This window comes from Clinocottus analis, unplaced genomic scaffold (assembly GCF_023055335.1).
Source record: "Clinocottus analis isolate CAN_PGR_092001 unplaced genomic scaffold, fCliAna1.0.p SCAF_24, whole genome shotgun sequence".
Lineage (NCBI taxonomy): Eukaryota > Metazoa > Chordata > Actinopteri > Perciformes > Cottidae > Clinocottus > Clinocottus analis.
The window spans coordinates 9413652-9440940 of record NW_027175976.1 but is presented as its reverse complement, the minus strand read 5'-3'; the positions used below and the strand labels follow the sequence as shown (position 1 = coordinate 9440940).

At 40.4% G+C, this 27289-nt stretch overlaps 1 protein-coding gene across 1 annotated transcript in view; it reads right to left on the bottom strand.

The window, feature by feature from the left end:
* Positions 1-27289, bottom strand: part of nlgn4xa (neuroligin 4 X-linked a) — an 80869-nt gene that overhangs the window by 35539 nt on the left and 18041 nt on the right. The window contains exon 3 of the mRNA XM_068590405.1: positions 14059-14211. Coding sequence (XP_068446506.1) covers positions 14059-14211 — 153 coding nt within the window. The remainder of the gene's footprint in view (positions 1-14058; positions 14212-27289) is intronic.

Genomic DNA, 27289 nt, shown 5'->3' with positions numbered 1-27289 from the left:
CGCTAATGTGACATATCAGATGTTACGTCTGGATCATGATTAAATGATGACACAAAAAAACTAAATGATGAAGGAAGGAAAAGAAAAGAGGAAAAAGAAAAAACACTCTCTCGATGAAATGAAAACACAGCAGAGCGTTACATTTACACGAATGTGATACAAGCAACTGATGTTAGGGAAATATATTATAGAAGTCTTATTTTACCCTAAAACAGAATAATAATTCCTTGAAGTTAAATTGTGTCTAGGACCACATATGCATGGGTGGATTACTAAACAGGCCTACCGGCGGACAGCCCCAGGGGGCCACGGTCTCAGCGGCATCTCTGGCCTTCACCTGCAAAATGTCACTCAAAAAGACATGTACCGCCAAGGGAAGGACTCAAGAGACCACAAACAAACATAGAACAACTGCAAAGAGACACAAAAGATAACTGTGGCTTAGTGGTAGAGCAGAGTTGTCTTTTAGTCAGAGGATCGGTCGTTCGATCGCCGGCTCTGCTAGTCCATGGGATGTGTCCACTTAACCCAAAATTGCTTTCAAAGAGAATGAATGTTAGAGTCTTAAAGGGCAAGTGGCACCTTGCAGGTAGTCACTTGAAGTCAGTGGATGAATGTGTGTGTGTAACTGTAAGATACTCCTGATGTGTGCTGGAACCTTATCCCCTCCCATCAGTGTATGAATGATGACAAGTAGTGTTAAGGCTTTGAGTACAAGTCTATTTACCATTTAGATAGAGGCCAAAACTACAAAGAGATGCAAAACATCAACAAAGAGACACAGAGTATAAAAGCAACCACAGACAAAAATTCGCAAAAAGATTAAAACACTTACAAAAGGACACTGAGCCACTACAAAGAGACACAAACCCAGCTACAGATGTATACCGGATACAAAGAGACACAAACCAACAACAAAAACAGGCTAAACTACGCTAAAGTCTATGTTTTTTGCTGCTATGAAAGGTCAGTGCCCATTGTCAGGATACGCTCATACGAGCTCCTCGAGTGTTTTCTGATTTGACAACATCAATGGATGACTACCAAAACTGTTTCATATTTGTGTTGAAACAGAATAAAAATTGGTTCCGGTTTGATTCGGTTTATGTTCATGTGAAGACACATTGGTTAGATTTCGGGACATATCGAGGTTTGAGATTTATCTGAGGTTGGGGAAACAGTGTGGTTATGGTTAAAAGACTTTTTGGTTTCAGTGAACCATGGTTACAGATATGGATCCATGGTGTTATGAATAAAAGAATCCAATGTTGACAGAAGATGGAAAAACAAAGTCAACTCGGTTGAAATTGTAACATTGATATTCTTCAACCTATTCAAGCCTATTTACCCATGTTTTGTGTCTAATTGACTAATAAGGACCATTTTTTAAACTGGTCCAGTATTGAGCGGGAGAACTGCAACCAGCAGCCAACAAAAGTGCTGTAATTTAAGCATATTGGGTAAATCGTCAATATATGTTCACTAAAAAGGTCTGGATTCAGATTGTTGCGACAACAACCTTCTTCTTTAGCTTTCGCTTGATCCCGTCCGGTTGTTATTGTATCTTACAGAGATCGGTCTCGATCTCAACGTAGTCTCAGGACACCTTTTGAAGGTCTCGTCTCTGAATCAACCACATCTTTACTCCTCTCCGCCCTGTCGTGGATAAAGATGTCTCTGGATTTTATTTCTCGACCACAAATGTGGGGATATGACAAAATAGTCTGTTCATTGTCTGATCAATGACTCATTTTAGTTTGAAATTGTTGTTACTGTTAACTCCTGTGGAGAAGAAGCTGTCTGGGAGAAGATATCAGTCAATCATTGGAAAAAAAACCTGGCTGACTAGACCACAAAGATGTCTTCTACAAAACAGAGTCCAAAATAGAACAGACCAAAGTCTGCAATGCAACGCCGACTGGGACCACGTCAAAGTGTTAGTGGCACTGCGAAAGGAATAAAAGCTATAACAGAGGTCTTGCTGTGAAATCACATTGTTTCATCATTCCATAGCTACTCTACAGGGCTGTGTTTAGCACTTATTAGCAAGCATTAGCATGCTAACACGTTAAACTAAGATGGTAAACATGACAAGCATAAAATAATAAATAATTAACATAAAAAAAAATTTCATTTTTTGAAATGTATTCTACTAATACTGGGTCTTACGGAAAGGTCAAATCTATACTCAAAATATGTATACATTTTCACTTTATTCATTGGATTTCTCAAATGTATTGCATCCCTTGCACCAAAATCATAACAAATGATGTGAGGTTTTGAGTAGATCTGCAGTGCAGGAGTAATGTCACCGATAGAGGCCGTGTTCAAACAGAAGCCAACCGCGCTACAAATTGATACACTTATAGCAATGGCAGGCACTTACCGACTGTCTGCTGGCGGCAGCACAACATAAGTGGCCCATTACGTGAAAAACCATATGCCATACAATTTTGAGAAAATTACATATGTGCATCTTTATGAAATTTTATATTTTTCCATTTCAAAGTGATGATTAACCTGAAATCGGGTGGGGGATCGCAGGAAATAACTCACGCACTCCCAATAGGCAGTGGGGGAAATGGAGTGTGCTGATGTTCAATGAGTGACTGGAACTGCTCAGCCAATGAAGACAGCTCTGTGAGCTCCAGATAAACAACCAACCGTCTAACACACACACACACACACACACACACACACACACACACACACACACACACACACACACACACACACACACACACACACACACACACACACACTCTGCTGTCACAGATTAAAAGCTAATGTGACTATCTTTGCGGTCATTCTGCCCCACTCAGCCGTCTGATTGAGATGTTCTGGATATATTTTTGTGTGTTTTGTTTTGTCAAAGCATCCATTTGGACGTGCCATTGCCTCTTCCCTTTCATTATCCTCGAGACCTGCTGTTCTGCTTTTTAGTTCTGGCAAAATGAGTCCGCCATCTCAGCAACTATAATTTTAAAAAAAAGGTATTCCAAATTGTGCAATTTTCATATCCTTTGCACTTACTCAAAGGGAAGTATATCAAACTCTGGTGGGGATGATGGGTTGTTATGGGTGCTTTTATTATTATTATTATTATTATTATTATTATTATTATTATTATTATCAGCTGGTATTAGCTGCGGCACAGCAGTGTCCATGTGGCGGGTTGAGGCTGACCGGGACATCCTTCTCCTCGCAGAGAAAAACCATCTGCCTCCAAATCCCTCCAGTGCATCTGTTGCATTCTGCATATGACCGTCTGTATGGAGAGAAGCTCCTAAAGATAATGCATGCTTAAAATTGCGTAATTTTCACAACGAACACTGACTCATACAACCACATTTAGTTTTGAACCAATAATTGTTTTTCTATCGCTCCCAGATATTTTCAAACAGCCGGGCTGGGAGAGAATACTTCAACGTGCATCAATGTAGTAGTTTTGAGGAAAGGACTGTGCTGCCTTTAAAGGCAGGTTTAGATTAGAAAACACAGAGGCTTTCCAACAAGTTATTTAATTAACACATGGAGGCAACTACGAGAGAAAGAACCTCACTCCAATGCAACCACAAGAGAGTCATTGGCTTCACAAAGTGACATTTCATAGAACTTTGAACTATTTAGAAAGCCTTGCTAGCTGTTTTCTCATACTTCAACTCTTATTTTTGCTAAGCTAAGCTAGCCATACAATTTCCTGACCATACAGGAAATGGATAAAGTCACAGGGAAATCACCCATGTGTTTGTTTGCTACTGCTTTGAAGCCTTGAGTTCTGCATTTTGGCCGTCACCATTTTGTTTTTTGCAACGAAAACTGACGCGAAAGTGCGGAGCTTAGTTGAGCCAGAACGCTGAGACAATGAGACATTTTTAGGCGATCAAAATGTTTCAGTTAACTTTCATGAAGTGAAAACAAAGTGTAAAAGGCCTAAAGTTCAAAGATGAATACATAGACAAGTCCTAGACGAGTCACCTTTTTAGTAACCTGTCAATCACAGGTAACCTCGCCTCCTAAAGCGCCTTCTATATTATCTAATTACTAAATGAAAGCCAATGAGAGCATAAAGTCATGTTAACATTGTTTACTGAGGTAGTAATAGATGAAGTGTAGGGTCATTTTCTCATAGACTTTTTTATAGAAGTCGAGTCGCCCCCTGGTGGCAATAGCTACAATGACACAATGACAAATAAAGCAGGTCGAAGCTACTTCCACGTTGGCTTCGTTCATTTATCAGTCTACCACCTGGTCCAAATTCCAGCTCCAGTTTTAACACAGATATTAGATTGATCTTCTCATTGTTGGGTTTAAAACAAAGCAAATGGGCGTATTAAACAATTTCACTGAGCCGATTACCTGAATCAATGTGAGTCATACTGTGACATGAAGGCGGAGGAGAGGGGCTGACGTAATAAGAGCCAGTAGACACGATAGCAGTGGCACACATTGGGAAAAGCACACAGAGCACCATTTGTCATGTTGTTTTGCCAAAGCGACAGATGACTCTGCTCACTCTCCTCTCCTCACTCTCATCATGTGGGCTGGCTGAGATGAAGAGTGCGTTTTGTGCTTTTTTAGTTTCTTCTTTCAGCGGAGCCTGAGCTGCAGCTGCAGCCTTCTGCCTTTCTGTGTCACGTCAGAAGGCATCACCTCATCGTCTGACTCGTGACCGGGGTGGATATCCGCCGCTGACGATTGTCGTACTTTAACGGCACATTTCCCTCTTGCTCCTCACGTGCCGTTGTCACTCCACCCCCATGGGGGAGGAACTTTGGAGTGGTAATGACCTCCTCCTGGTCACAGCTGTCCTTGCAGAGATGGAGGAGTCATGAAGGAGGAAGAAGAGGAGGCTGCTGGGAAGCTGAGTACCTGCCCTCTGGCGACTAAAGAGACCACTAACAAAGAGTAGAATAGAATGATGCAGAATAACACAGGGGGAAAAAACAAAAATGGAGAGCAGGTGAGGATAAATGGGTCTCTTAAAAATATGGTATAAATAACCAAGCTAAGGCTGTCCTGGACCTGGAGCGCATGGAGATCAAACTTCTGTTCAGCCACATGAAGCAGATCAAACAAAAGATGTCATTTTAACACACTCAGACACTCACTATGACTCTGCTCTACTTGTACTACCCATAATGGATATGTTGGAGCCCGGACATTGTCCAGCAAAGCTCGCTAATGAGTTATTAGTGATCCATTCATAATGGGTTTTATCTGATAAAGGTCTCGTTTCTTTACTAATCCCTGAGGTTATGGAGAGTCGCTCCAGTTGATTGGTGAGCTGCTTCCCATCCGTCTTATTTGTGAGCGATTTCCCTCTCAGGGTCACTGACTCATACTGAAGCAATACCACAGGAAAGTAACGTTTTGTTCAACTCGTCAGTCACGACAGCATTTCATATTTTCCATCACAATCTGTTTTGCTAAGACAGGCCTTGGACGGCTGAATGAGATGTCAAAAACGGGATGCTTAGAATGAACACTGATACAGTTTCTGCTTTGACAAATTCCCATTATTTTATTCTATTAATTACATGATTAGTTTCCTTGTTTTTCAATTGCCGTTTTTTTGATAGTATCTGCTTTTAGCAATATTTAGGTGATGTGTCCTTGTAAAAAGACCAGCTTACTTTTGAAATGATTTGCAATGTAACATTACACAACCAACAGCATGACCAGGCACGCATCTATTCTGGTTGTCGAGAGATTGAAATCTCATTATTAAAAGATTTCCGCTACGGTTCCGATTTCACAGGCCTATCTTGAAATGATACATACAGTTTACTTCACAATGATAGAAAGAGCCGACATCGAAGGACATCCAGAGAGTTATCCATGGCTGCTATCATTCCTCCTCTCCTTAGCCTTTGCCTTGACATGATCCCTTTCTAATGTGAATCAGTATAGAGTAGAGAAATGAAGGTGTTCATGATCATAAAAAGTCTTCAATGTGTATACAAATACATTCTAAAGCTCAGGCGAAGCTGGACTGTGCTTGTATTGTTATTCAAAGGTCAATAATCCCTGCTTGATACCACCATACTGTATACCCATGTGTCCATGGAGACACAAAGATGCCTCCATCTCTGAAGGATAACTGGAAGTACATCTTGCTTCTTGAAAGCCTCGTTAGAACCAAGCATCTTTTTTTTCATAGCAGTTCTACTGACCTGTTGTCGAGTAACTGCACAGGTCAAAGTAATTAACACAGGATGGTTCCTTCATAGCAAATATCCCAGCTCAATGTAGCAATTAAAACATCTGCGAACAAAGCAAAATGTCTGCTGTGAAAAAACTCCATACAATATAATCACCTTACATTATCTGGTCATGTGCACCCTCCCAATCATTAACAAATCTGTTTCCATCAGCTCTAAGAAGCCTCCCACGCTTCTTCTTTTTCACGCTTGATTGTGTTGGTTTTGCAATCTCTCCTCTGCCTGGTTTCCAGAAGCAACATCACTACCTGCTCAACCAACCCATTCCCAGTCAACTCGTGAAACACAGACAGTAGGTCAGTGGCCCTCGGCCTTTGATACACCTTGAGCAATTTGTAGATGTCGTCGTCGGAACGAGAAGTCTGCGCCGGGCGAGTGGGACTTATAACTCATCGCAGTTATGTGACAAGCCTATTTTCTTTTCTGTAAAAATAAGCTTAATTTAACCCAAACTACAATATTTTCCTCACATTACGCAGATACTTTTATAAGGATAAAAACTTTCTTTTTTTTAAGGATAAAAACTAAGTAGACCTGTGTTGGAAATGTATTTTGAAAAGAGACTTCCACTTCATCGATGAGTCCAAGTCTGAAGCTATGCGGCATCTGGTGCATTATTGTTTGAAGCAAAGGGCCACTGAGCAAGTGTTGGTGGGAGTCCGAATGTGCTGGCTGAGCACCAAACAGCAGACAGACACAGTTAGAGACTCGCTGGTGGACAGAGTGGAGCATTTAGCAGCAAACAGGAGGAGACAAACCATTCTGATGGGAACCAAACTGTTGGACACCAAACAGAACAAAAGCAGAGTGAATATTGGGCTTACATGTAAAGGTGGACAGAGACACGACTCTAAATGAAATATAATGCTACTCTGTGTCTGCTGGTGTGGATATAAGCAGCCCGTTTCTAACGCATTGATCATTACAACTTGATCCAGGGATGTATGTAAAACGTCGAGAGAAAGTTCTTTGAAAAGAAAGTATACAGTAAGTAGTCAGTTTTAATTATTCATAGTCATTTAGAATTGTATTATTAATTATTAATAATTATATTGAACATACAGAGCTCTACTACCACAAAGCTGTTGATGGTTTATCACTTCCTGGCTAACTAATTCATAACATGATGGGCCTCTGATGTACTCGCAGTGAGTAAAAGCTGAGTTGAGGTTGCAGGTTTTATTCGTTTCTCCCACTAGTTTGTAGCACACAGAAAAGGAATCACATCTCCTTCAGTCAACCATCATGAGTCATCTCACGTCTGGCTGCAACGGGCAGTGGGGGGTCAGAGGCAGAGCAAATGGAGAGTGCCATGTGCTTCTGACAGATCCCAGTGCAGCATAATGGAGCTCACCGTCACTCTGGCTCACGCGACAGCTTCCTGAAGCCAGATGGCACTTAATGTTATCCAAGAGACCTCACCCTGGCACCTCCCACATCCCATTGTTGGAACCAAAATATGTATGTGCAGATGACCTGCTGCAGCTACGCTGTTGGCTCCAACCTGTGGCCCATCTTGCTAAAAAGAGGGGAACCGAAACCTTGTGAACAATGCTGCTGCCTCACTGTACTAGACTATTAGCATGCAATGGACATGACAGGTCATGCTAATGTGTGCCCTAATGACTTCCATATTTGAGAAGGTTTTATACTTTTGAATTGGTGTCTTGGCGGTTTTGTTCATGTGCCCTGGATGTTCCAGGAGCCAACATAGACGCTCCTCTGACCGGAACCAGTAGCTTAAGCAAATTTAAGTCAGAAAATGTAAAGTATTTGACTTGGGTTAAATAGACTTCAAATAAAAAACAGTCTTAAGTATTGAACTTGTAAAAATCTTTGAATAATACAAAAATGAGTTGTGCTGAGACGCAGTGCTTTACATGGAAAACATACCGCAAAGTGTAATCCCCATGAGAATAGCTTTAAAGTAAAATGTTTCTAATCAGAGAGCTGAAACTTTTTTGGATTAAATGTTTTTGGGAAATAACCAGTCAACATTTCAATTCAATTACTTCCAAGTAATTCATTACAATAATTGCTAGCATTACTCATAGCAGAACATATGTTGGCAGTTAACAACTGACCCTCTTTGCACAGAACATTGAAAAGTGTAATTTGTTTCAGACAAGCGTACAATGTAACAATCAATGAATAAAGCTTTACTTTCAAAATGTTCTCCGTGCCTTGGTTGACTTGGATTTACACCAAAATACTTTAAAAGCGTGCTTTGCTTTCGGACCTGTTGATCCCACACAGTAATTAGGTAAATGTGTTCATGTTCAGGGGAAACTTTATTACTTAACTACTCCAACAGAAACAATGCCAATGGAAAGTCAAATTGGATCATTTGTTGTGGTGGAAACACAAATTCCTAACCTGACCCGCCAGATGGTTTGTTACATGGAACCATCTGAGGAAACTGTTTAGAAAAAAGTAGGCACTTTAAAAATAAATACTTGGCAGGTGTGGATGAAACAATTGTCATTCAAACTCAAGAGAGGGAAAATATATTTTCCATCCAAAAAAAAAACGTCTTCAGTGCTATTTTTTGCTCTTTTTTCAATAAAAAAACATGCTCCAGTTTTTATATTACCGATGCAATAGCAGCATCTATAGAGGATCTACGTCTATAGAAAACACAAACCTTTGCAGGGTGCTGATTGGTCCAGTCACTGGCGAGCTGGACCCAAACACATTAGAAGCCTGACAAGGGTTAGGGTTAGTTAGGGTTAGCGACTAGTGACATTCATAGGTTCACAACCTGACGTCTCTGATTCTGTTTAGAAACGAGATGGTTAAGATTTGTGAAATACTAGTTTGTTGAACTGCTTTTGGATTTGTATGGCTGCTTACTTGCAGCCATAACATGTCACACAGCATGTTAATATGATGATCCTGTCAGCGGATATTTGGGGGGAACAAATAGTCAGGACATTTGACTTGCCAGACACATTAATTTACATTTCCTCAAATAGAAAATGTCATCTGGTCAGCATTCTGTTTCCAACTAAATATATTTTGCTGTGTCACATTGTATACAAGTTATATATTAGTTATAATATATAATGTGATTACTAGCTGCAGCTGAGCAGTAGAAATCAATACACACCCTCCAGCCAATGAGAAATGAGCATTATGGCAGCCAATCTTTTAATGCACTTTGGATTATCTTATGCTTCCTCATACTTCCTTATCTTGAAGATTAGCACTTAACTTGTTAATATTATTGAATGAGATTTGTGTAAAATAAAGCATGTTTTTCATATTGAAATAACCAGCCCACCCTGAATCCAGTGACTCCAACACCCATGTTGCAGTTGGAGGAATAAACAACACCTTCCTGGTGCTAAACTGATTCTGTACAGTTTGTGCTGCTGAGTCATGCAGCACATTAAAGAAGACAAGCCAATTGCTTGTCTGTGTGTATGTCATTGACTTGATTCTTCTTAGTCTTAGTTGTTTCAGTGATTTAGTGACAAAATATGATGATATTTGGGCTGGCATGTTTTTCGTTTCATTTTGCATTTTGCATACTGAGTTCAGCCTCAGATAGATGTTCCACAATATTCTGCAAACAGCTGTGAGAGACACCATAGCTGGCTTCACCCTCACTGTATCCGTCTCTGCGTGTGCTGGGTACAGTGGTGCAGTCGTCTGTGAATCAACCCGAGGACAGTAAGCTGAGGGAGATTGTGCCTGAGCTCGTCGTCCCTCCACACAACATGTCTGCCTCAGCCCCGTCTGTTCACACACTGCGATGGGCAGTGCAGTCTGTTAGCACCTTCCCCACAGCGGCTGGAGGTATCTGTTGGAATCATTGGAAACCCTGTGAGGAGAAAGACTGCTCTGTGCTCTGTTACAGCGTTCAGAAGACCTTTCCTGCTCTGTCACATGAACACAAGTGTCCTCCTTTTGGCCACAATGGCTGATTATTTCTTTTTCTCCTGGACAATGAGCGTTCTGTGCCAAAATATGTGCTTCCTACGTAGATAATCTGATGGTAGTTTTTTACCACAAACTTGTGAGAACCTTTTTCTTTCACTTGGTATCTGGTGAAACCTGGAAAAACGGGGACAAGCGGACAGGTCGGAAACAAACTGCCACCTTCGTCAAGCTTATTTTGGAGAGCCATCTTATTTTCCTTATCTTTGCCACGCCATTGTTTAGAAAATTAGTTCCTGACTTTTCTCATGTAAAAACTTGCAAATCAAGATTTTGATACAAAACCAGTGTCTCTGGGTCTTGGACATCATGCATGGTTGCTAATCAAGCCTTGAGGTAAGAAGATGGATCATTTGTGAGCTGCACCTGTACCTCTACCCTCACTATTATTAAAAAAAACAGACTCAGCTGTATTAAAATGTTTGGTAGAAATTATGGCAACTAGAAAAAGGACCAGTTTTGTGATTAACTGGGATTATAAGTAAGTTTTAACAAGCTACCAAAGGGACAGAGAAACACCGGGCTCCACTGAGTCAGCTCTGTTTGGAACCACGCGCTCGATGCTGCTTTGGCTTACAGTCTTAAGGTGTTTCACCTTTCTGTACACAGATGGCTTCTCCACAGTGACTGCACTGACACAAGAATGTTAGATGAGCACACAGTAGTGTGTCAATTAGTGGAGACGGAACACTCTTTTCTGTCAGAGCCACAATCGCTTTATGATTTGGGGTGTTTTTACATCAAAATATGCAGCCTAACAAGATCACCACTTCTCCAATTGTCACTGTTCTTTCTCTCTTTCTGTTCCACTCACTTTTCTGTCACTGTCTCTATCTCATCTGCATTCTCTCTCGCTTTCTCTCTCCACCTCTTTTTTTTCTCTCTGCAGTGCACACTTTTCCAGAACACCTTTTCCCCCCGGCTCTCAGGCAACTAAATATAGTGACTGTTTCAGACAGCTCGGCCTTATAACAAATGGTAAGCGGAGCAGAGCCGTGCGGTAGCAGAAGCGTGAAGATGTGGCTTCAGTTCAACAATGAAGCTCATATGATCCATAGCAGATCAAATTTAAAGCTGCAAACAATGAAGAGAAGCTTACATTCACTGCTAATACCACAACAAGCACTTGCACACGCCACTGCACACTTGGATATGTTTTTTTTAAGCTAAATTATTATCTGTGAAACATTGACATTTCTTGAATTAATAAGATATCTGAACTGAATATATGATAATAGATTGAAACAAAAATACAATCTACTGTTTAATATCAGCCCTGATCTGCAAGGTCAATTCTAAAATAGACTTGACATTTTGAACTAATCTTTGTAAAATAATAAAATGTTAATCATTTTTCTTTTTCCGTCACCATCTACAATCACAACACAACCCTTCTTTATCCTTTACTTGGAAATAGCTATTACCTATTGGCAAATTACTAAATATGGATATTCAGGGTTAATTGCCGATGATCTGTTAGCAATGTGCTTACCTGTGTCAAGACAGTGTGTCAATGACATTGTGTGTGTGTGTGGGGGGGGGGGGGTGCAACGACGACAAAAACACGCTGCCAGCTCCAGTCCCGCCTGTCATTACGTCTTACTCAGATACAAAAGATAAGTTTTATTGATTGGCTGATGAGTGGTTTCTCACGTCAGACCTCCAGGGGATTCAAGGGGACGTGCATGATTCCTCCGTGGTGAGGGCAGCGCGACCAGGTCATGTTTGCGCGCTGCAGCACATTTAAAATCCTAGAGTTTTTTTTCAGCGTGAGAAATACGATGTGTGTCTGGAGGGCGTGATTTTAAGACCGAAATGCTTGACAGTCACACTCAATGCGTGACACTTGAGAGCCCTGCAGAATCATTAGTTAGCTAACGTTAGCTTGCTAATTCTGGTCCTTAATAAAATGCACTAATAGCCGAGCATTAACGAGCATAACTTCTGTCCATATTGTGAAGGAACTTACTATCGCCTCTCCAGGTTCAAGTGGTATTACAAGACAGGACGGGCCGAGGCTAGCTGGTTAGCATGCTCGTGTCAATAGTGGTTTTTTTTTTTTTACATAGCATTCTAACACCCTGAGCTATTCTCATTCCGTAAATGCAAGTTATTTTTTTAAATTTATTATAGGTTTTAAACCAAATCTTTCACATTGCCCTATCATAGCAAATTAACATAACTTTAACATAATTGTGTACAGTTCTGGAAGGTACAGAGAAAATGTCAATTTAATAGGACAGCAGATTAGCACATGCGTGTTGTCATGCTAAAGGCCATGAACAAATAACACAAAAAAGTTTAATCTTTGATTTTTTTCACTTTTAGGATGTTCCATCATTTACTGGTTGTCTAGGTGAATCAGTTATAACATATGTGCTGCTACTGTGTAGAAAGAGCGTTTCTTTTTCTTTCCCAGGAGGCACTGTGAGAACTGTTTCTAAATCACACATCACGCAAACTTCCCTCGAGTGTGACTACGATATTTGAGAAGGTTTTATACTTTTGAATTGTTTTCTTGGCGGCTTCATTCATTCATGTTGTATTTTAATGTAAGAACTTTCTACAAGTGCCCAGCTCAGGCTAAACTCAAGTGATATTTTTTCTAATCAACTGCTGTGTTTGTTGTTGAGCTGGCTGCCAATTCCTCCCATACAGCCTTCCATCTTGTAGAGGGAAGAGTATGACTGAAATTCTGAGGCTTGTTTAATGGTTTCTTTTCAAGCTTGTGGCTGATACTTCTTTAACGCCTACATCAGACCTAAATTTACTGCAGAAATAAACTCAACAGCCTCTTGGCTCAGTTACATCTAAATCTGTGTTTCTAAATATCCCTAATGTGTTGCTACTCAGGTAATGTACCCCTGGGGGATGAACATCGATTGAAATCACCAATTAGGCATTGCAAGCCATTTACAAAAATGAGACTTCCGAAAGAGAAAGACCGCTTGTTTGGTTTCCACATAGCTTAGAGGTTATGCTTAAAATAGGCAAAATAAACTTCCTGACAATCCTTTTAAAATGTTTTTTTGATCAGAAGATGTTCAGTGAAAAGACGGCCACAGCTAAGCTCCCTTCAGCTGGAATTTAAAAACTCTTCAGAACGTTTGATGTCATCAGCCTCCTCTCGCACTGCGACATTTTTTCAGGCAACCGACATTCAGAACCCAAACCTTTACGTCAAAGGCAAGATAAAGTATCCCTGTGTGATCCAGAAACCACTTTCATCTGACAGAGGGAACAGAAATAAGATGCACAGCACTGTGGTGTAGATACCGGCTCACATCACAACGGATCAATTTTCCAGGCATGGAAATGTTGAGGCTGCTGGATGTTTGATGCTGCCGAGTGATTAAAGTAATTGAAAACGCAAGAAATGTGAGACTCTTCACTTAATTTGTAAGGGATTATTTTGTGCTGTTAAGGGGTCATGCGAGACTGCATATGAATACAACCATTTGAAATAAAGCAAATAATGATGATGTAAAATCTCCTGCACTGCCATTAGCAGCTGATTAGCATGATAGAATTTAAAAAAACACACAAACCATGCAATCAAGAATATATCAAACATGTCTCCCTCAGAGTGTGTAAATGAATCTGCTCGATTTGCGACAGTATATATTTGTTCCGGAAGAACGAAATAATTAATGTGTGTTTCTAGTTCAATTGAAGTCATCAAAGTATCAAACATGAATTGAAGGAGCTTTACAAGAATCCTTGAATGTACAAAAAAGCAACATATATGTCATCCACCAAAGCTTTCCTTCACACAAGGACCATGCAGTTTGTGAGCCAGTGAGTCAATAAATCACTCATTTAATCAATAACTCATGTTCTGACTCAATCGGCCCTCTTCAAACTAATTAAAGCCTTGGATTGGTGGACTCACCCAGAACCCCTAGCCGGTAGTTTATTGTGATAACGATGACGTTCCCGTAGCTGGCCAGGATGCTGCCGTCGATCATGTTGCCAGTTCCCTCCATGTAGGAGCCTCCGTGGATGTAAACCATGACTGGCTTCAACCCATTCTCATCGTGGATGTCTGCCAAGAAGAAATACAAAATAGATATGAATCGTCGCTTTGTATCCAACAAGCATTTGGAGTGAAACCACAAGCTCATTGTCAAAGAATATCCACAAAAAAAAGTAATTCTAAAACACTGGAAATGTCGAAATAAAGTGCTAAATTGCAGGTTTTTAAATAGACATCAGGAAGAGATCATTAATATAGTTGTACATATTTGAGGGCAGTAGTAGAAAGTAACTCATTAAGTACATTTACTTAAACATACTTTGAGCTACTTTTATTCTGGGATTTCTTTAGTGCATTACATTTGTAAGGTGAGTGAGATGCAGATAAACAGCATTAATCCTATGCAGGTGAAGCAGCAGGGAGGGAGGACAAAGCATGCATGCAGTGATTACCCCAAGGCCCCTAAACCATCAGGGCTCCATGCACAGAATGCCTCAATCTGATTTGAGTTCCTTACGTTTTTCACTATGATACACCGTCCAAAAAACAAATGTGATAATAGGCATTGGGGTACCACATTCACATAATAAAATACAAAACAGCACTGTTGAATTCACACAAAAAAAACAACTTTAACAATTTAACTAAGTGAAAGAATAATTAAATTACGGAGAAGAATGGATGGTGGGTTAGATTCCTTGTGTCTGCAGACAACAGTGTGAGAGCCACGATAAAGACCAAAGCTAATTTAAATACAGCAGGAAAACAAAGAGTTATTCTATATAATAGCAACTTAAGCCTTTCACAAATACCTTTAAATGCAACAAGTCCTCCAAACCCCAATCAGAACACATTGGTAATTGGTTCCTAAATAAGTGCCAACCAATGGCAGGAGATCCACACATCCAGCTAATAAACACAGTCTTAGATTTACACATGCGGCTAACGTTGAAAAACTGTCTCTGTTTGGTTAGGTTTATGAACGGATCCTTGTTTTGGATACATTTGTGATATTTTCATGTATGCATGTACGTTATGGATATGTAAGTTAAAGTCAGATTTCACGTGGTACACTTCCTTCTCTCACTAGAGGTTGTGGCCTCTAGTAATTAACAGCTCTTTACAATTGGCTGCCATTAAAGGGAAAATATTGTCCAAAAAATATTAGCTTTCTTTTTTTCCCAATGTTTTATTTTTACATTTCTGCTGACATTTCCTATTGCTATAGATTGATATTGATGCCTACATATGCATCAATATCAATCTAGTTGCAATAAGCTGAGCTCCTTCTCTCTCTTGCTGATCTATCAGCCGGCCTCTCTATGAAAAAGCCAATACACAGATCCATCAAGGGAACCCCGAGGCTCAAAGCGTCCCGCACTGCTTTTATTCAGATTGTCTTATTCTGTACAGACAAAAAAAAAATCCATCAAAAAATAATTTAAATGTATTACAATTACATACAAATTCTACATCTGGCAGCTTTTCATTAAAAGATAAAACATTTCTTGCAAAACTCTCTTACTAAAGTCTTCAATATAGAGAACAGTAGCAACTTGGAGTCAATCACGGTCACCAAGGAAACACGGGTGACATCCATTTGTTGTAATCAACAACCAAACAACGTGTCTAAACAACAAGGAAACTAGTTTGACCTTTCTTGATTCAACACTGATCAATTTTACAGTACAGCACATAAGACGGATAGATGATGCTGGAGATATGAATCTCCAGCAGACTCTAATAAGAAGTTCTTTGGCTGTAACCCCACAATCTCTCCATCTCCCCTCTTGCTGCTCCATTTGTTCTTTGTGTAATTTGCAGGGAATGCTGCAATTAGGCCAGATGAATACCTTGTTTATGAGGCTCTCCAGTTGTGATTAAGCTGGGTGATTAGGACATGTGTAGGTGGTGATTATAAATTAAGAGTGGGCCCTTTGCATGGAAGAAGATGGAAGGAGAAGATAAATCCTCCCAATGAGCAGGGCTCCCAATACATCAGCCAGCAGCATCTTCATCATCAGGAGCCCTCATCAGGTCCTCTGGGTGCACTCTGCCAACACGTGAGACAGGTAGTGTATGTGGACATGTTTTTCTCACTTCACATTTTTTCAACCCGCAAAAAAATAATAAACTGCAAAAATAAGAATCCTGTTTGTCCTCACATGGCTGAGGCGTTTTACAGACCTCCTGCACTACTGTGAGCTTTGGTTGCCTGGAACCAACAGCTGAACGAACCCATTATCCCCAGCCCCGTCGACCAGGCGGCTTGGAAGTCTCTCAAATGTCATTCGGGATGAGAGCATCTGCTGAGGAAAATGTCAAATTGAGAGGGGGCCTGGCCAGCTTGTGCTGCCAGTGTGAGAGATTTAGAGCCAAGATGTTGTGTTCACCATCAAAAGTGGGCAGTATAAAGTGCAGGAAGTGGGCCTTTATTTGAAACACACTTAAAGTCTGAGAGAAAATATTGAGTTTACTACTAATGTCCCTGTGATCTAATCAGTTTTTCTGTTAATGCAAACTAAGCAGTATTCATTAGTAGGGTCATGTGACCCTCACAACTCTGCTGCTATGTTTCTGACATTAGATTGATAAAATCAGTAGAGTATAACATGACTTCTGTGGAAATTTACATTATGCTGAGTTTACTAATCAAGCTGTGTACAGGTCATTCCGTCTACCCTCCATGTTGTTTACTCTATGCCTTTATTCGGTCCTGCTGACCTTGAGACCCAGCACCTCTTTTTATAAGGAAATGAAGTGAATGCTCTGGAACATAAATGGTATTTGACCTATGTAATTGAAAACAGAGCATGCCACCAGTCTGCGCTGTGTAATTAGTTTAAAGAGGATGCTTGAAACCCTACAACATTTATAGCTTCCTCTTCCAGCTGTGGCAAGATGCACAACGGTGTGCAACTGGAAAGCTGGCTGTACTGTATAGGATGCACCTCAGTGGGCTTGGCAGAAAGCAACACAGCCAAGAAGCCAAGGAGGCGCAGGGCAGGAGGAGTGTATCATTCTCCTCCTCCGCAAAAGAAAACAGTGAGGCAAAGAGTGGAAAACAACCCACGGTGACAGGTTATTAATCTCCGCTGTGCTTCGAGTGGGTTGCTAATCCTGCAGCCAAGCAGGAAGAGAGTGGGAGGGCTCTAAAGCGGTGAAGCCGAGGAGAAGCCGGGGTTGGCTCGGGACGCCGACCCTGGACAGATTCACTCTTAAATACAAGCCTGCTAATTATGGAGGCAGGTGTCAATAAGTTCCTGTCTGCCATTCAGTTCCACATTAAAGGAGAACCGGTGGAACAGTGTGGGCGGCGGAAACAACCTTGTAGAGGCAGAGGCACATAAAACAAGAGTGTGCCATTAAGTTGTCATATTCTCGAACTGATATGCATCTGATGGTCGCTGCCGGCCTCTGTGGGCTCCAACCAAACTATTGGGCTGGCTCTCCATCAAACAAACCGTCAAAGTGACTGTTACTGCCGATCTCTTTCTGTGTAGTGCAGCGACGGAGTCAGGAGTCAGAGGGAGGGAATAATGGGGGTCCACTCAGGGCACTTTGATCCAACTCTGAGATTCCCGGCAGATTTAGAGGCAGGTTTTATGGCCGGGGAAGGAGAGGGTGGTCTCGGGCCACCGTGTCCCAATCCTGTCAGCATGGAGTGCACTTAAAACTAAAGAAATCAAACTGCTTCAAGTGTTCTTCTGTCTTTCTCCCTCTCGCTCCCTGCGCTCTCTCGGGCCCCTGGTGCTGCCCGGGTGACTGTGCAGCGAGTTCGTCCCGGACATTCATCACTGCCACCCGGGCTGGAGGGATAATATATTCCTCCAGTGGCTGTGCGGCGGTGCACACATTACTCATCTTTATATGGGAGGGGGGAGGAATGGCATGCTATTGAGCTTGTTCCAGGGGGGTCTATCTGAAATTTTCCATTGCTTTCAGCGTATTCTACTGTTAGCTGGATGAATACAAATGGCAGCTAAAGGGAGACGATGTAAAGTGTCTGTCATCGCTGCCTTCCCCACTATCGCTGTCGTCACCTCTGTCTGTCCCAGAATGCTCCCCACAGCGCAGACAGCAACCTACTTCCTGTTCAATACAGCTCATGCCGAAGGCAAGAGCCAGCCTGCTCGCTCCACTGTCACAGAAAGGCATTATTTGGCCTAAAGTCCAACATAAACCTGTGAGCAGGAAGATAAACAACCACCGAAAACCGCATGCTGAGTATCTTTTGAAAGAAAAAGAAACGTCTCGAATGTAACTATGAACATAGATGGCAATATTAAGCAATGCAATACTGTATATATGTTTACCTACAACATATGGACATACTGTATCTGTTTTGATCTAAAATAATCTTTTCACATTAATCAAAAACTGTGCTGATATGGAGCAGGACTATTAGTTTTTAAGTCAGAGATGTATTTAAAATATGGTACATGTTGTATAATATACTATATACTATAGGGATAGTATATTTTATCCCTACAGTATATCTTATATAAAAATGTGTATTTGTGCTCAGTATGGCCATACCTTTAAAGCATTCTAAACATATAATGTATTGCTATATGAAGTAAATCAGAACGTAAAACATGCACCAATACAATGCTAGAGTAAATATCATAATTCATATATAAATGATGCCAGTGAAGTCCAATGCCTTTGTGGGATCATTCAAATATTGGTCAGAGACAATTGAGGGTGCCTTTAATTCACTTAGTGCTTAAAGGTCTGCTTTAAGGTACTTAAATGGATTCTGATTACAGGTATATTCAGATGGATGGAATTTGAACCTTAACGTGTTTTTTGAACATTAAAGCATGAACATGTTCGAGTAGAAATCCCCAAAAAACACAATGATTCTAAGAAAATGAGCACATGCCCCCTATAAGACAAGCAAAAGCTCATCTAACAGTGAAGAGCAAACTTTCAGAACAAGCGGCTGCTGCACCGGGCCGGAGCCAGGCGCTCTGCAGTGCTGTGAGGCCTCTGCAGCAGCCGCTGAGGTGCAGCAAGGAACCACGGGGGATCCACAGGAGTAATTCATTGCCACTGCAGATGTTCAAACAGTCAGAGAGCATCGATCCTGCGTGCTCTCCTGAAAACACAGTTAAGCCAAGTAGTGCCTGAAGACGCTGTTTATCCAGACCTTTCACCATAAAGAAAGTCAGTTTCCAAGTGTTTGTCTTTCTCTCCTGTAGTTTCAGCAGAAACTGGGTTCATGAACAGTTGATGCTTCTGTTCCTTTGCTTATATGTTGCACTTTAGGACACTAAACCAAAGCTATAATGTCTAAGTAAGAACACTTTCGTCTCCATAATCAAAGGCATTGGGTTTCCTCTGGAGGATGTTTTTTTCCCACAGCAGCTGTGGGCAGATGGTGTGTTTTTAATCTATTTTAACAAAGCATTGCCATCTCCCAACGATCTGGCCCTTCTGATTTGAGGTACACTATGCTACATCTGTTCAGAAAAAATAAATGATGGTGTTTCCTAACCGGTGGGATGAAACCCAAAGGGAAATTCAAGCTTTTAGAAGATGGTGCTCCAGAGCAAGACTAGATAAATTACATCTTCCTAAAGAATCCGATCACCTTATAAAACCAATTTGAGGAACGCTCTCTTGTGAGGAGCAACAATTTGGCTTGCATGAAGAAATCTCTGAGGAGACTTATGAAATATTAGTGTATCATTTCATTACATTTATTTAGAAGACATCTTAATCAAAGAGAAATGCTTTTGTTTATACGTACACTGGGAACATTTAGGGGTTCAGGGTCTTTGGTTGATGACACTTTGATATGTCCTCTTAGGGCAGGAAGAGCCTGACAGCAAACCTCCAGGGTCCACCGAACTACTATTCAGACCTTTTCATACAAAAAGAGACTAATAAAAGAGACTAGTGAGTTGCCTTATGTGAACTGAAGGATCCTCTGTATTTGGAGTTTGATCCATACTCAAGACTAAAATTTAGGCTTTCTTGGCCTGAAGCCCGCCTTCAATGGCCGACCAGCTCGGATCTATCATTCTCACTTTAAGTCGAAGACCACAGGATAACCACTGTGAACAAATGATATTGTGGTCAAATGTTAGCATGTGGCTGATAAACAAACAACATCTTTCATCAATCCTGTTGCTTGCTGTCAATCATCCAACTTCCCGAAACCACATCATCCACATTAAGCAACTTTCCCTCATTCCTCAGCTGGAAGCTCTACGAGACTTTGGTTGATTTTGATGTTACAACTCAATGTGATAAAACAAAACATTAAAGCTGCACTTATCAATGATTTTATATTAACGAAAGATCAAAAGTGTGTAACATGAACAATTTCTCGCATAAGGGACTAACCAACAGATACTTGTCACCTGTTCCTCTCTGAGCTCATGAGCATCTTTTAGCTATTTGTTTCAGTTCGTGCTCACGAATCTCATCATCCTTGATCCAGCAGCAGTTGCATTGTTTTTCAGCAACAGTTCTGAAAACACTGTCCACTACCTGCACAGTTAGAGAATAAAGTAGAGCATAGTAGAACTTTTTTTTGAGTTGGTGGAGAGCAAAAACAAAGGTAAACAGATGAATGATGATGTTTGTGTTTAGATAGGAAACAGTTTAACACATTCTACGTGTAAAGACTTCATTAGACAATAATACGTAGAGGTTGTGTCTTTTCCTGCTCAAAGTGGACAATAAGTTGAACTAATGCAGTTTGAAATTCAGCATCGAGGTTTGTACAGACAAACTGTTGTCATTTTTCGAATGTATGAAAGTTCAAGTGGTTATTGTGGGGCAAGTGGCTTCAGGGCGAAGAGCAGTCGTCCACTAATGAGAAAGTCAATGGTTTGATCCCTGGCCTTTACGAGCCGATGTTTAGCTCTACTAATGAGCAGATGGCACCTTGTATGGCAGCCAACGTGTGGGTGAATCCTGGCGGCTTGTGTTCGAGTGGCCGCTAAGATTAAGGAAGCGCTTTATGAATGCTAAGTGCATTACTTTGACCATTACCATCCAGTATTGAGGAAACATCTAGCACAAATCCATCTATATTCCAGAATGTGCTACAACAGGAGCAAAGGAGGAAGTCTTGTGACGTAGTATAAAGGGCAGGTGGATGGATGGGTGTTTCACAACGTGCGCCTTTGTTGGTTCTCTCTCGTGTCATATATGTTGTTTTTGGAGTCATTACCATTGATGGTAACAATCTGGTGTGACGTCCATTTCACAATAAAGTGTTTCTATGATGACATTTTATATTCATCTTTTTGTCAACAAAACGTCTCTCATGTGCAGAGTGAAACCAATGTTGGTATTGTTCTAATAATTGCGGCCTACTTTTAACAGTAAATCTGATATTACGGGCTGGAGTAGATTCTGTTTGTTTTACTGATGAGAGGGAATCCACAAAAGCCTGCTAACTCCATCTAAATGCATTTATTTGATCTCATGTATAAATAATATGAAATGTTTATTGTTTTTTACTCAATAACACTTCCGGAAAACAAAGTTGTGAATTGGATCGCAATGGTTTCTCATTTTTATAAAGTGGGTGCCCAGAGATAAGAATTGCGAGAGCTGAGAAACAAAGACAGGATAGGCAGCGAAGAGAGTCTTTTCATCAGAGAATAACACCACTATGATCCTTTATTGCATTAATTTTAGCTATGGAACTGGCAAAAAAAAAACACAGAGGGACAGATTTACACATGTAATAATGCGGGGCAAATTTGCACTGCGCCTTTTTATTCAATTTCAGCTCACAATTTGCATATAATTAGCACCTGAGCAATTAGCACCTGAGCAGCAGTGTTGTGCAGGTGATGCAGCGGAGGCGGTTCAGATTTATTAGAAATGATTATGTGGTGCATCATGAAGTATGAAGCAACAGAAAACTTTACATGTACTTCTATTGAGACAAAAAATGTGTTTTACTCACTAAATTGCAACATAGCTAAACCTTTAGTTGTATTACTACAATGCAGCTGACACAGATCAGGAAAGTACTAGTAGACAATCTCAGGCAAATGCACTGAACATTATTATTATGGGAGCAAAGCCGTGTCACCTAAAAGAATCAATCTCAGTTTCAACAGGATTTGGAGAAACATGTACATGATTTATCTTCAGTAGTCTTGACGACATGGTCTTGACTACGTAACGGTGTGTTCACAGGCCTCTGTAAAAAAGTCAATCAGAGCGCTGCAGCTCTTGTTCATTTCAGACCAGGAAAGTGGATCACATCACTCCAGTTTGAGGTCTTTGCTCTGGCTTCCTGTCAAACAAAGAATTGACTTTAAATCCTGCTGCTGGTTTATAAAGCACTGAATGGTTTAGGGCCAAAGTATGTTTGTGATCTGCTGCAACCTCATGAACCATCAGACCCTTCGGTCGTCTGGTTCTGGTCTATTTCTGGTTCCAAGAGTAAGAACTAAACATGGAAAAGCAGCGTTCAGCTTTTCTGCTCCACATATCTGGAACAAGGTTCTGCCTGACCCTCAGAAACCCTTAAAGACCCTCAGAGAACCTCAGGGACCCTCAGCTCCTTTAAATCCAGATTAAAGACGTTTCTGTTTGCTGCTGCCTTTAAGTGAACCAGACTCAAGGTTATACATTTCTGCATCTCACACAAGAAAATCAAAGTTAAAAGACAGTTTGCAGAATCAAACCATTAAATTTATGACTACATTGCAACTTTTACTCTATTTTTTAGCTTGTTGACTGTTTTCTTAATGTTTTGAAATTAATGTTCTTAATTCTTTTTCAATCCTACTTTCTTCAGCATTATGTTTCAATGCTTTTATCTGGTTTTGTGTCAAGCACTTTGAATCGCCTCGTTCTTGAAATGTGCTCTACAAATAAACTGGCCTTGCCTTGCCTTCACTCAGAAAACTAGAAAAAAGCGATACGAGGCCATTTACCATTTCCCATCTTTCCACATCACAGCTGTAATTGTTCACCAGCGCTACTTGCACTTTCCTGTTGGAAAGTGCTTCAACAACACTTATCTTGTCGTACTTTATTTCTACTCATCCGTCACTTTAACAAGCATGTCACGCAATTTACGGAAATATGTTGTGCATATGGAATGAAAATGCATTAGACACTTTTGGTTCAAATCTAAATACAGTACAGAGTTTCATTTCAACCAGTTAGGACATATGTTGAGATTCATAAATTGTCTAGCACTTTGAGGGCAGCACATTTCTGTTCGGTTACATAAATGTTCTATTTTATGGTGTAAAAGTTTTACTTTTAAAAGTAAATGTCTTCATGTCAGTCGTGAACTCTGGTACAGAATACAAAAACATTTTTATTGAAAATATTATTAACGTATATTGGTGAATAGACAGCAATAGTATGACTCAGCCTTAAGTGCAGTCATTTCAGGCCTTTTAGAATGAAAATAAAAATCAATCAAGGCCACCTCCATTTGTATAGAGGCTCAAAGTGTTCCAACATAACAATTCATAACCGGCACTAGAAACAATCATAGCATATCATATCAATATATATATATATATATATATATATATATATATATATATATATATATATATATATATATATATATATATATATATATATATATATATACATATATATATCAACCAAAGCCAATAATTATTTTTAAAAGAACTAAAAGTGACATTATGAAATAAACATTAATTCAGAAAAGGACATCTTGAAATAAAACTGCTGGAATTACATAAAAAATTATCTCCAATGAAGTATTATTGTAAAATATTATTGAGCTGGGATATATTTGGATTATCTTTTAATTGTTTTATATAATACAAGTATAGGAACACGAACATCTGCATAGGTCATATTGGAAAATATGTCTGTCGTAAGGAGAACTAGAGACTTAATTCATATATTTTGGTTTGATTTGGTGTCATACGGTTTATTTTTATATGATTGCTCTAATAATAGCGGCCTATTACCCAGAAGTGAAATCCCCTTTATCAGGTGCTGTGACATTTATAAATCAATGAAGAATACATTTAAACTTTTATTTTGAAGGACTGGGGTCAAGACTGCGCTCACATTGCTGCCTGGCTAATGCTAACTCATGTAGAAGAATGCACGGTGAGGATTATGTCAAATATCACTCTCTGGAGCAACATCCGTAAGAATTGAACAACTGCCCATGTGATTCAGAAGTGAAACGGCGTTTCCTGCATGTCGCTCCCCGTAAGACAAACGTGCCCTTTAACTGAAATGTCTCCTTTTCACCTGCAGTCATCTGCCAGTCCCCACGGATTACCCAACACAGTGCCCAGAAAAAAAACGGCACTCTGGTTATTATCATGCAGAGGAGCGAAGTGTTAATAGAGGAAAGAAAAACATTGTGGCAGAGATTTTTCTCTTTTTTTTCGAGCCACTCATGAACAAATTTCCACTGTCGAAACAACTTGGGTTAGTGCTCATGCTCCACCAAGCAATGGAAGAAGAACAAAAATAAACGTGGAGGAGGGAAGGGAAGGGACACGATCGTTTTCACATTTTAATTCATCCGAGGAGGCAAAAGAACATGCAGAGCTGGATTCAGATCACATCTGTATTGGCGGGGTGAGTAAATCAGTACTGAGACCTCCTTCCTGTTCAGAGGAGCCCTCTCTCCTCAGACGAGACAATCCTGGTTTATATGACTCCAAAGAGGAAAGAGGTTGATTCAAAAAGAAAAAGCTGAGTGCACTCAAAAGCACTTCAAGGGGAGTAAAAAGAGCGAGAGAGAGAGGGAGGGGGGGGTCAAAAGAAACTGACTAAAAAAAATATGTCTGCAGGTTTGCTGTCATGCACAAGTGTCAGGCTTTTATTTTGTTGGTCAAAAAGGGGGAAAAGATAAGAAAATACCTTCAGCATCGCCACCATCATTACTGTTGAAATCTGCGCCTTGCGTGTTTGAGTTGGCCCCTAGTGTTGAGGAGAAAAGTAGAATAAGGGGAAACATTTAAAAGGAAAAAAAGAGAAAAAGGAAAAATCTTTTTTTTTCTTGTCAAAAAAGAAGGAAAAAAATCATTTAAAAAATGTATGGAAAAAGGTTGGGTGCTGTGTGAGGAAACAACAATTGGAACAAAGTCATTGTGCGCTGAACAGCTTTGATGTGACGAAATGTCTTTGACCAGCAAGCAGCGCAACGGCAGCCTGCTGCACATCGTGACGACGCAGTCCAGTTCCACACCGCAAGAGACTCCACATCACGGAACAGATGATTTAAGATCAGTCACATCTGAGGCCTTCTTTCTCACGTCAAACGAATATTTTTTTTCTTGACATATGAAGAGAACCTCCAGGAGTTAGCTCAGCCTAACCTGCCTCTGTGCAATAATATCTACAAATCACTTTTTAAACATATATTTTTCAAAAAAGAAAGTGAGATAATATTAAATCACTATCAAAATGTTCAAACTTATTCAGTTTCCGGTTATTATAACACGCTTTTTGAGTTTTTCAGGAGCTCAACAGTCAGAAAAAAAGTGACAGTCAGATCAGCAATGGGAATAATTGACACAGCAAACAGAGCGTCAGAAACATCTCAGCCCTCAGCGCAGTCTGACAGGACTGACGGAGCACACCAAGAAGAGTAACATCAAACTCAGCACGGCTCAACCAACAGCTAACGGACATGTTTTGACTTGTGAATGACGGATATCCTTCGTCGTGGTACTGCGCGTTGCCAACATCACACGTGTGTGAGATGTGGCTCTCTCATCCGAGGTAAACATGAAAACAACAGCGCCCGTCAGCGGAGTTACACCTCTGAAGTTATCAACTTTGAAATGTCTCCATGCACAACCTACATTTATATTTTAAAGAATATGACATTTGACATACCAAAAAATAGTATTGTTTGTGTATTTTAAGTTAGTACGTGTCTGTAAATGAGACTAGCTCTTCACTTTTTTTCTGATGAATTAAAAATTGGCCCTCATAATATATGGTCAATGGACTGTACTTGTTTCACGCTTTTCTCGTCTTCCGAGACTCAAGGTGCTTTAACACTACATGTCATCTCTCACAATACAGTCCTCTGAGGGGTCGTGATCATTCCTGTTGGCCAAACACATGGTGTGCAAACATAATAAGTCTCCTTGTGTGACAGGGACCCCTGAAACTAGTGGTTTACTTTTGACTGGCAGGTCTCCATCCCGTCAGATAGCACTGACCTGTTGAACGAGAATGGCCAGTGGCCTTATTTTAAATGGCAGTGAACACTTTGTTTTTTCAGACAAACGGCTACAACTGTTGACGATGGTGGAACAACCTTCTGTTGTTCCGCTGTGGCTTCAAGTGTGGAGGTCAGCTCCATCAGTTCATTTTAGTTCGCAAATCCATTCAGCAACTGCTGTCTGACCTCTAGAGCATCCTCAGCCTCCAGTGTCTGTGTAAACATTTGAATCCAGTTTTCATGCTAAGCGAGGCTAACTGTCCGGAGTTAAATGAAGGATGTGGGATTCATATCAATCTTTCAGGCGCATCTGGCAACAAAAAGCAGCCCAGGAATAAGATGTTAAGCATTTCTAATTTGAAACCCCCAATTCAAACTAAAAATAGTTTGTCACTTGATAAATAAAACACACACAAGCAAGTTCATTTGTATCGTTTATGTAATACAATGGAAGTCATTTTCCAAGGATTTCTTCCTTATGTTTGAGTTCATAGAAATCACAAATTAAAAGTTAAATTGATCCCCTGACACCTAATTTGACTTTTGTTTTGTTTTATCATCTGAATTACATAAAATATTGCATAATAATCAACAGTGTTCCAACAGGACTAAATTAGTCCACGACATTCAGTTCAGAAGGGAGAATGGAAGCCATTTTGTTGAGTTGCCACCTTGTGTTTTATTTACCGTAGAATGAGCCGTTTGTATCTACACAGGGAGAGACAGAGCCAGCCGCCATGTTTCTACAGTAGCCCAGAACGGACAAACCAAACACTCGCTCTTGAGAGGACTATTTGCCTTTCTATGTCGGCCACCGTGATCCTCCAACATGTTCGGCACTCAGCATAAGACTAAACTGGTAGCATGAAGCCTCACGCTAGATGCTGACAGAACATACACAGTGTGTAGTAATGCGAAAAACAAGTGTCGCTCTGTTCACAGTATGTAAGCAGTCACAATGTTCAGTCACAT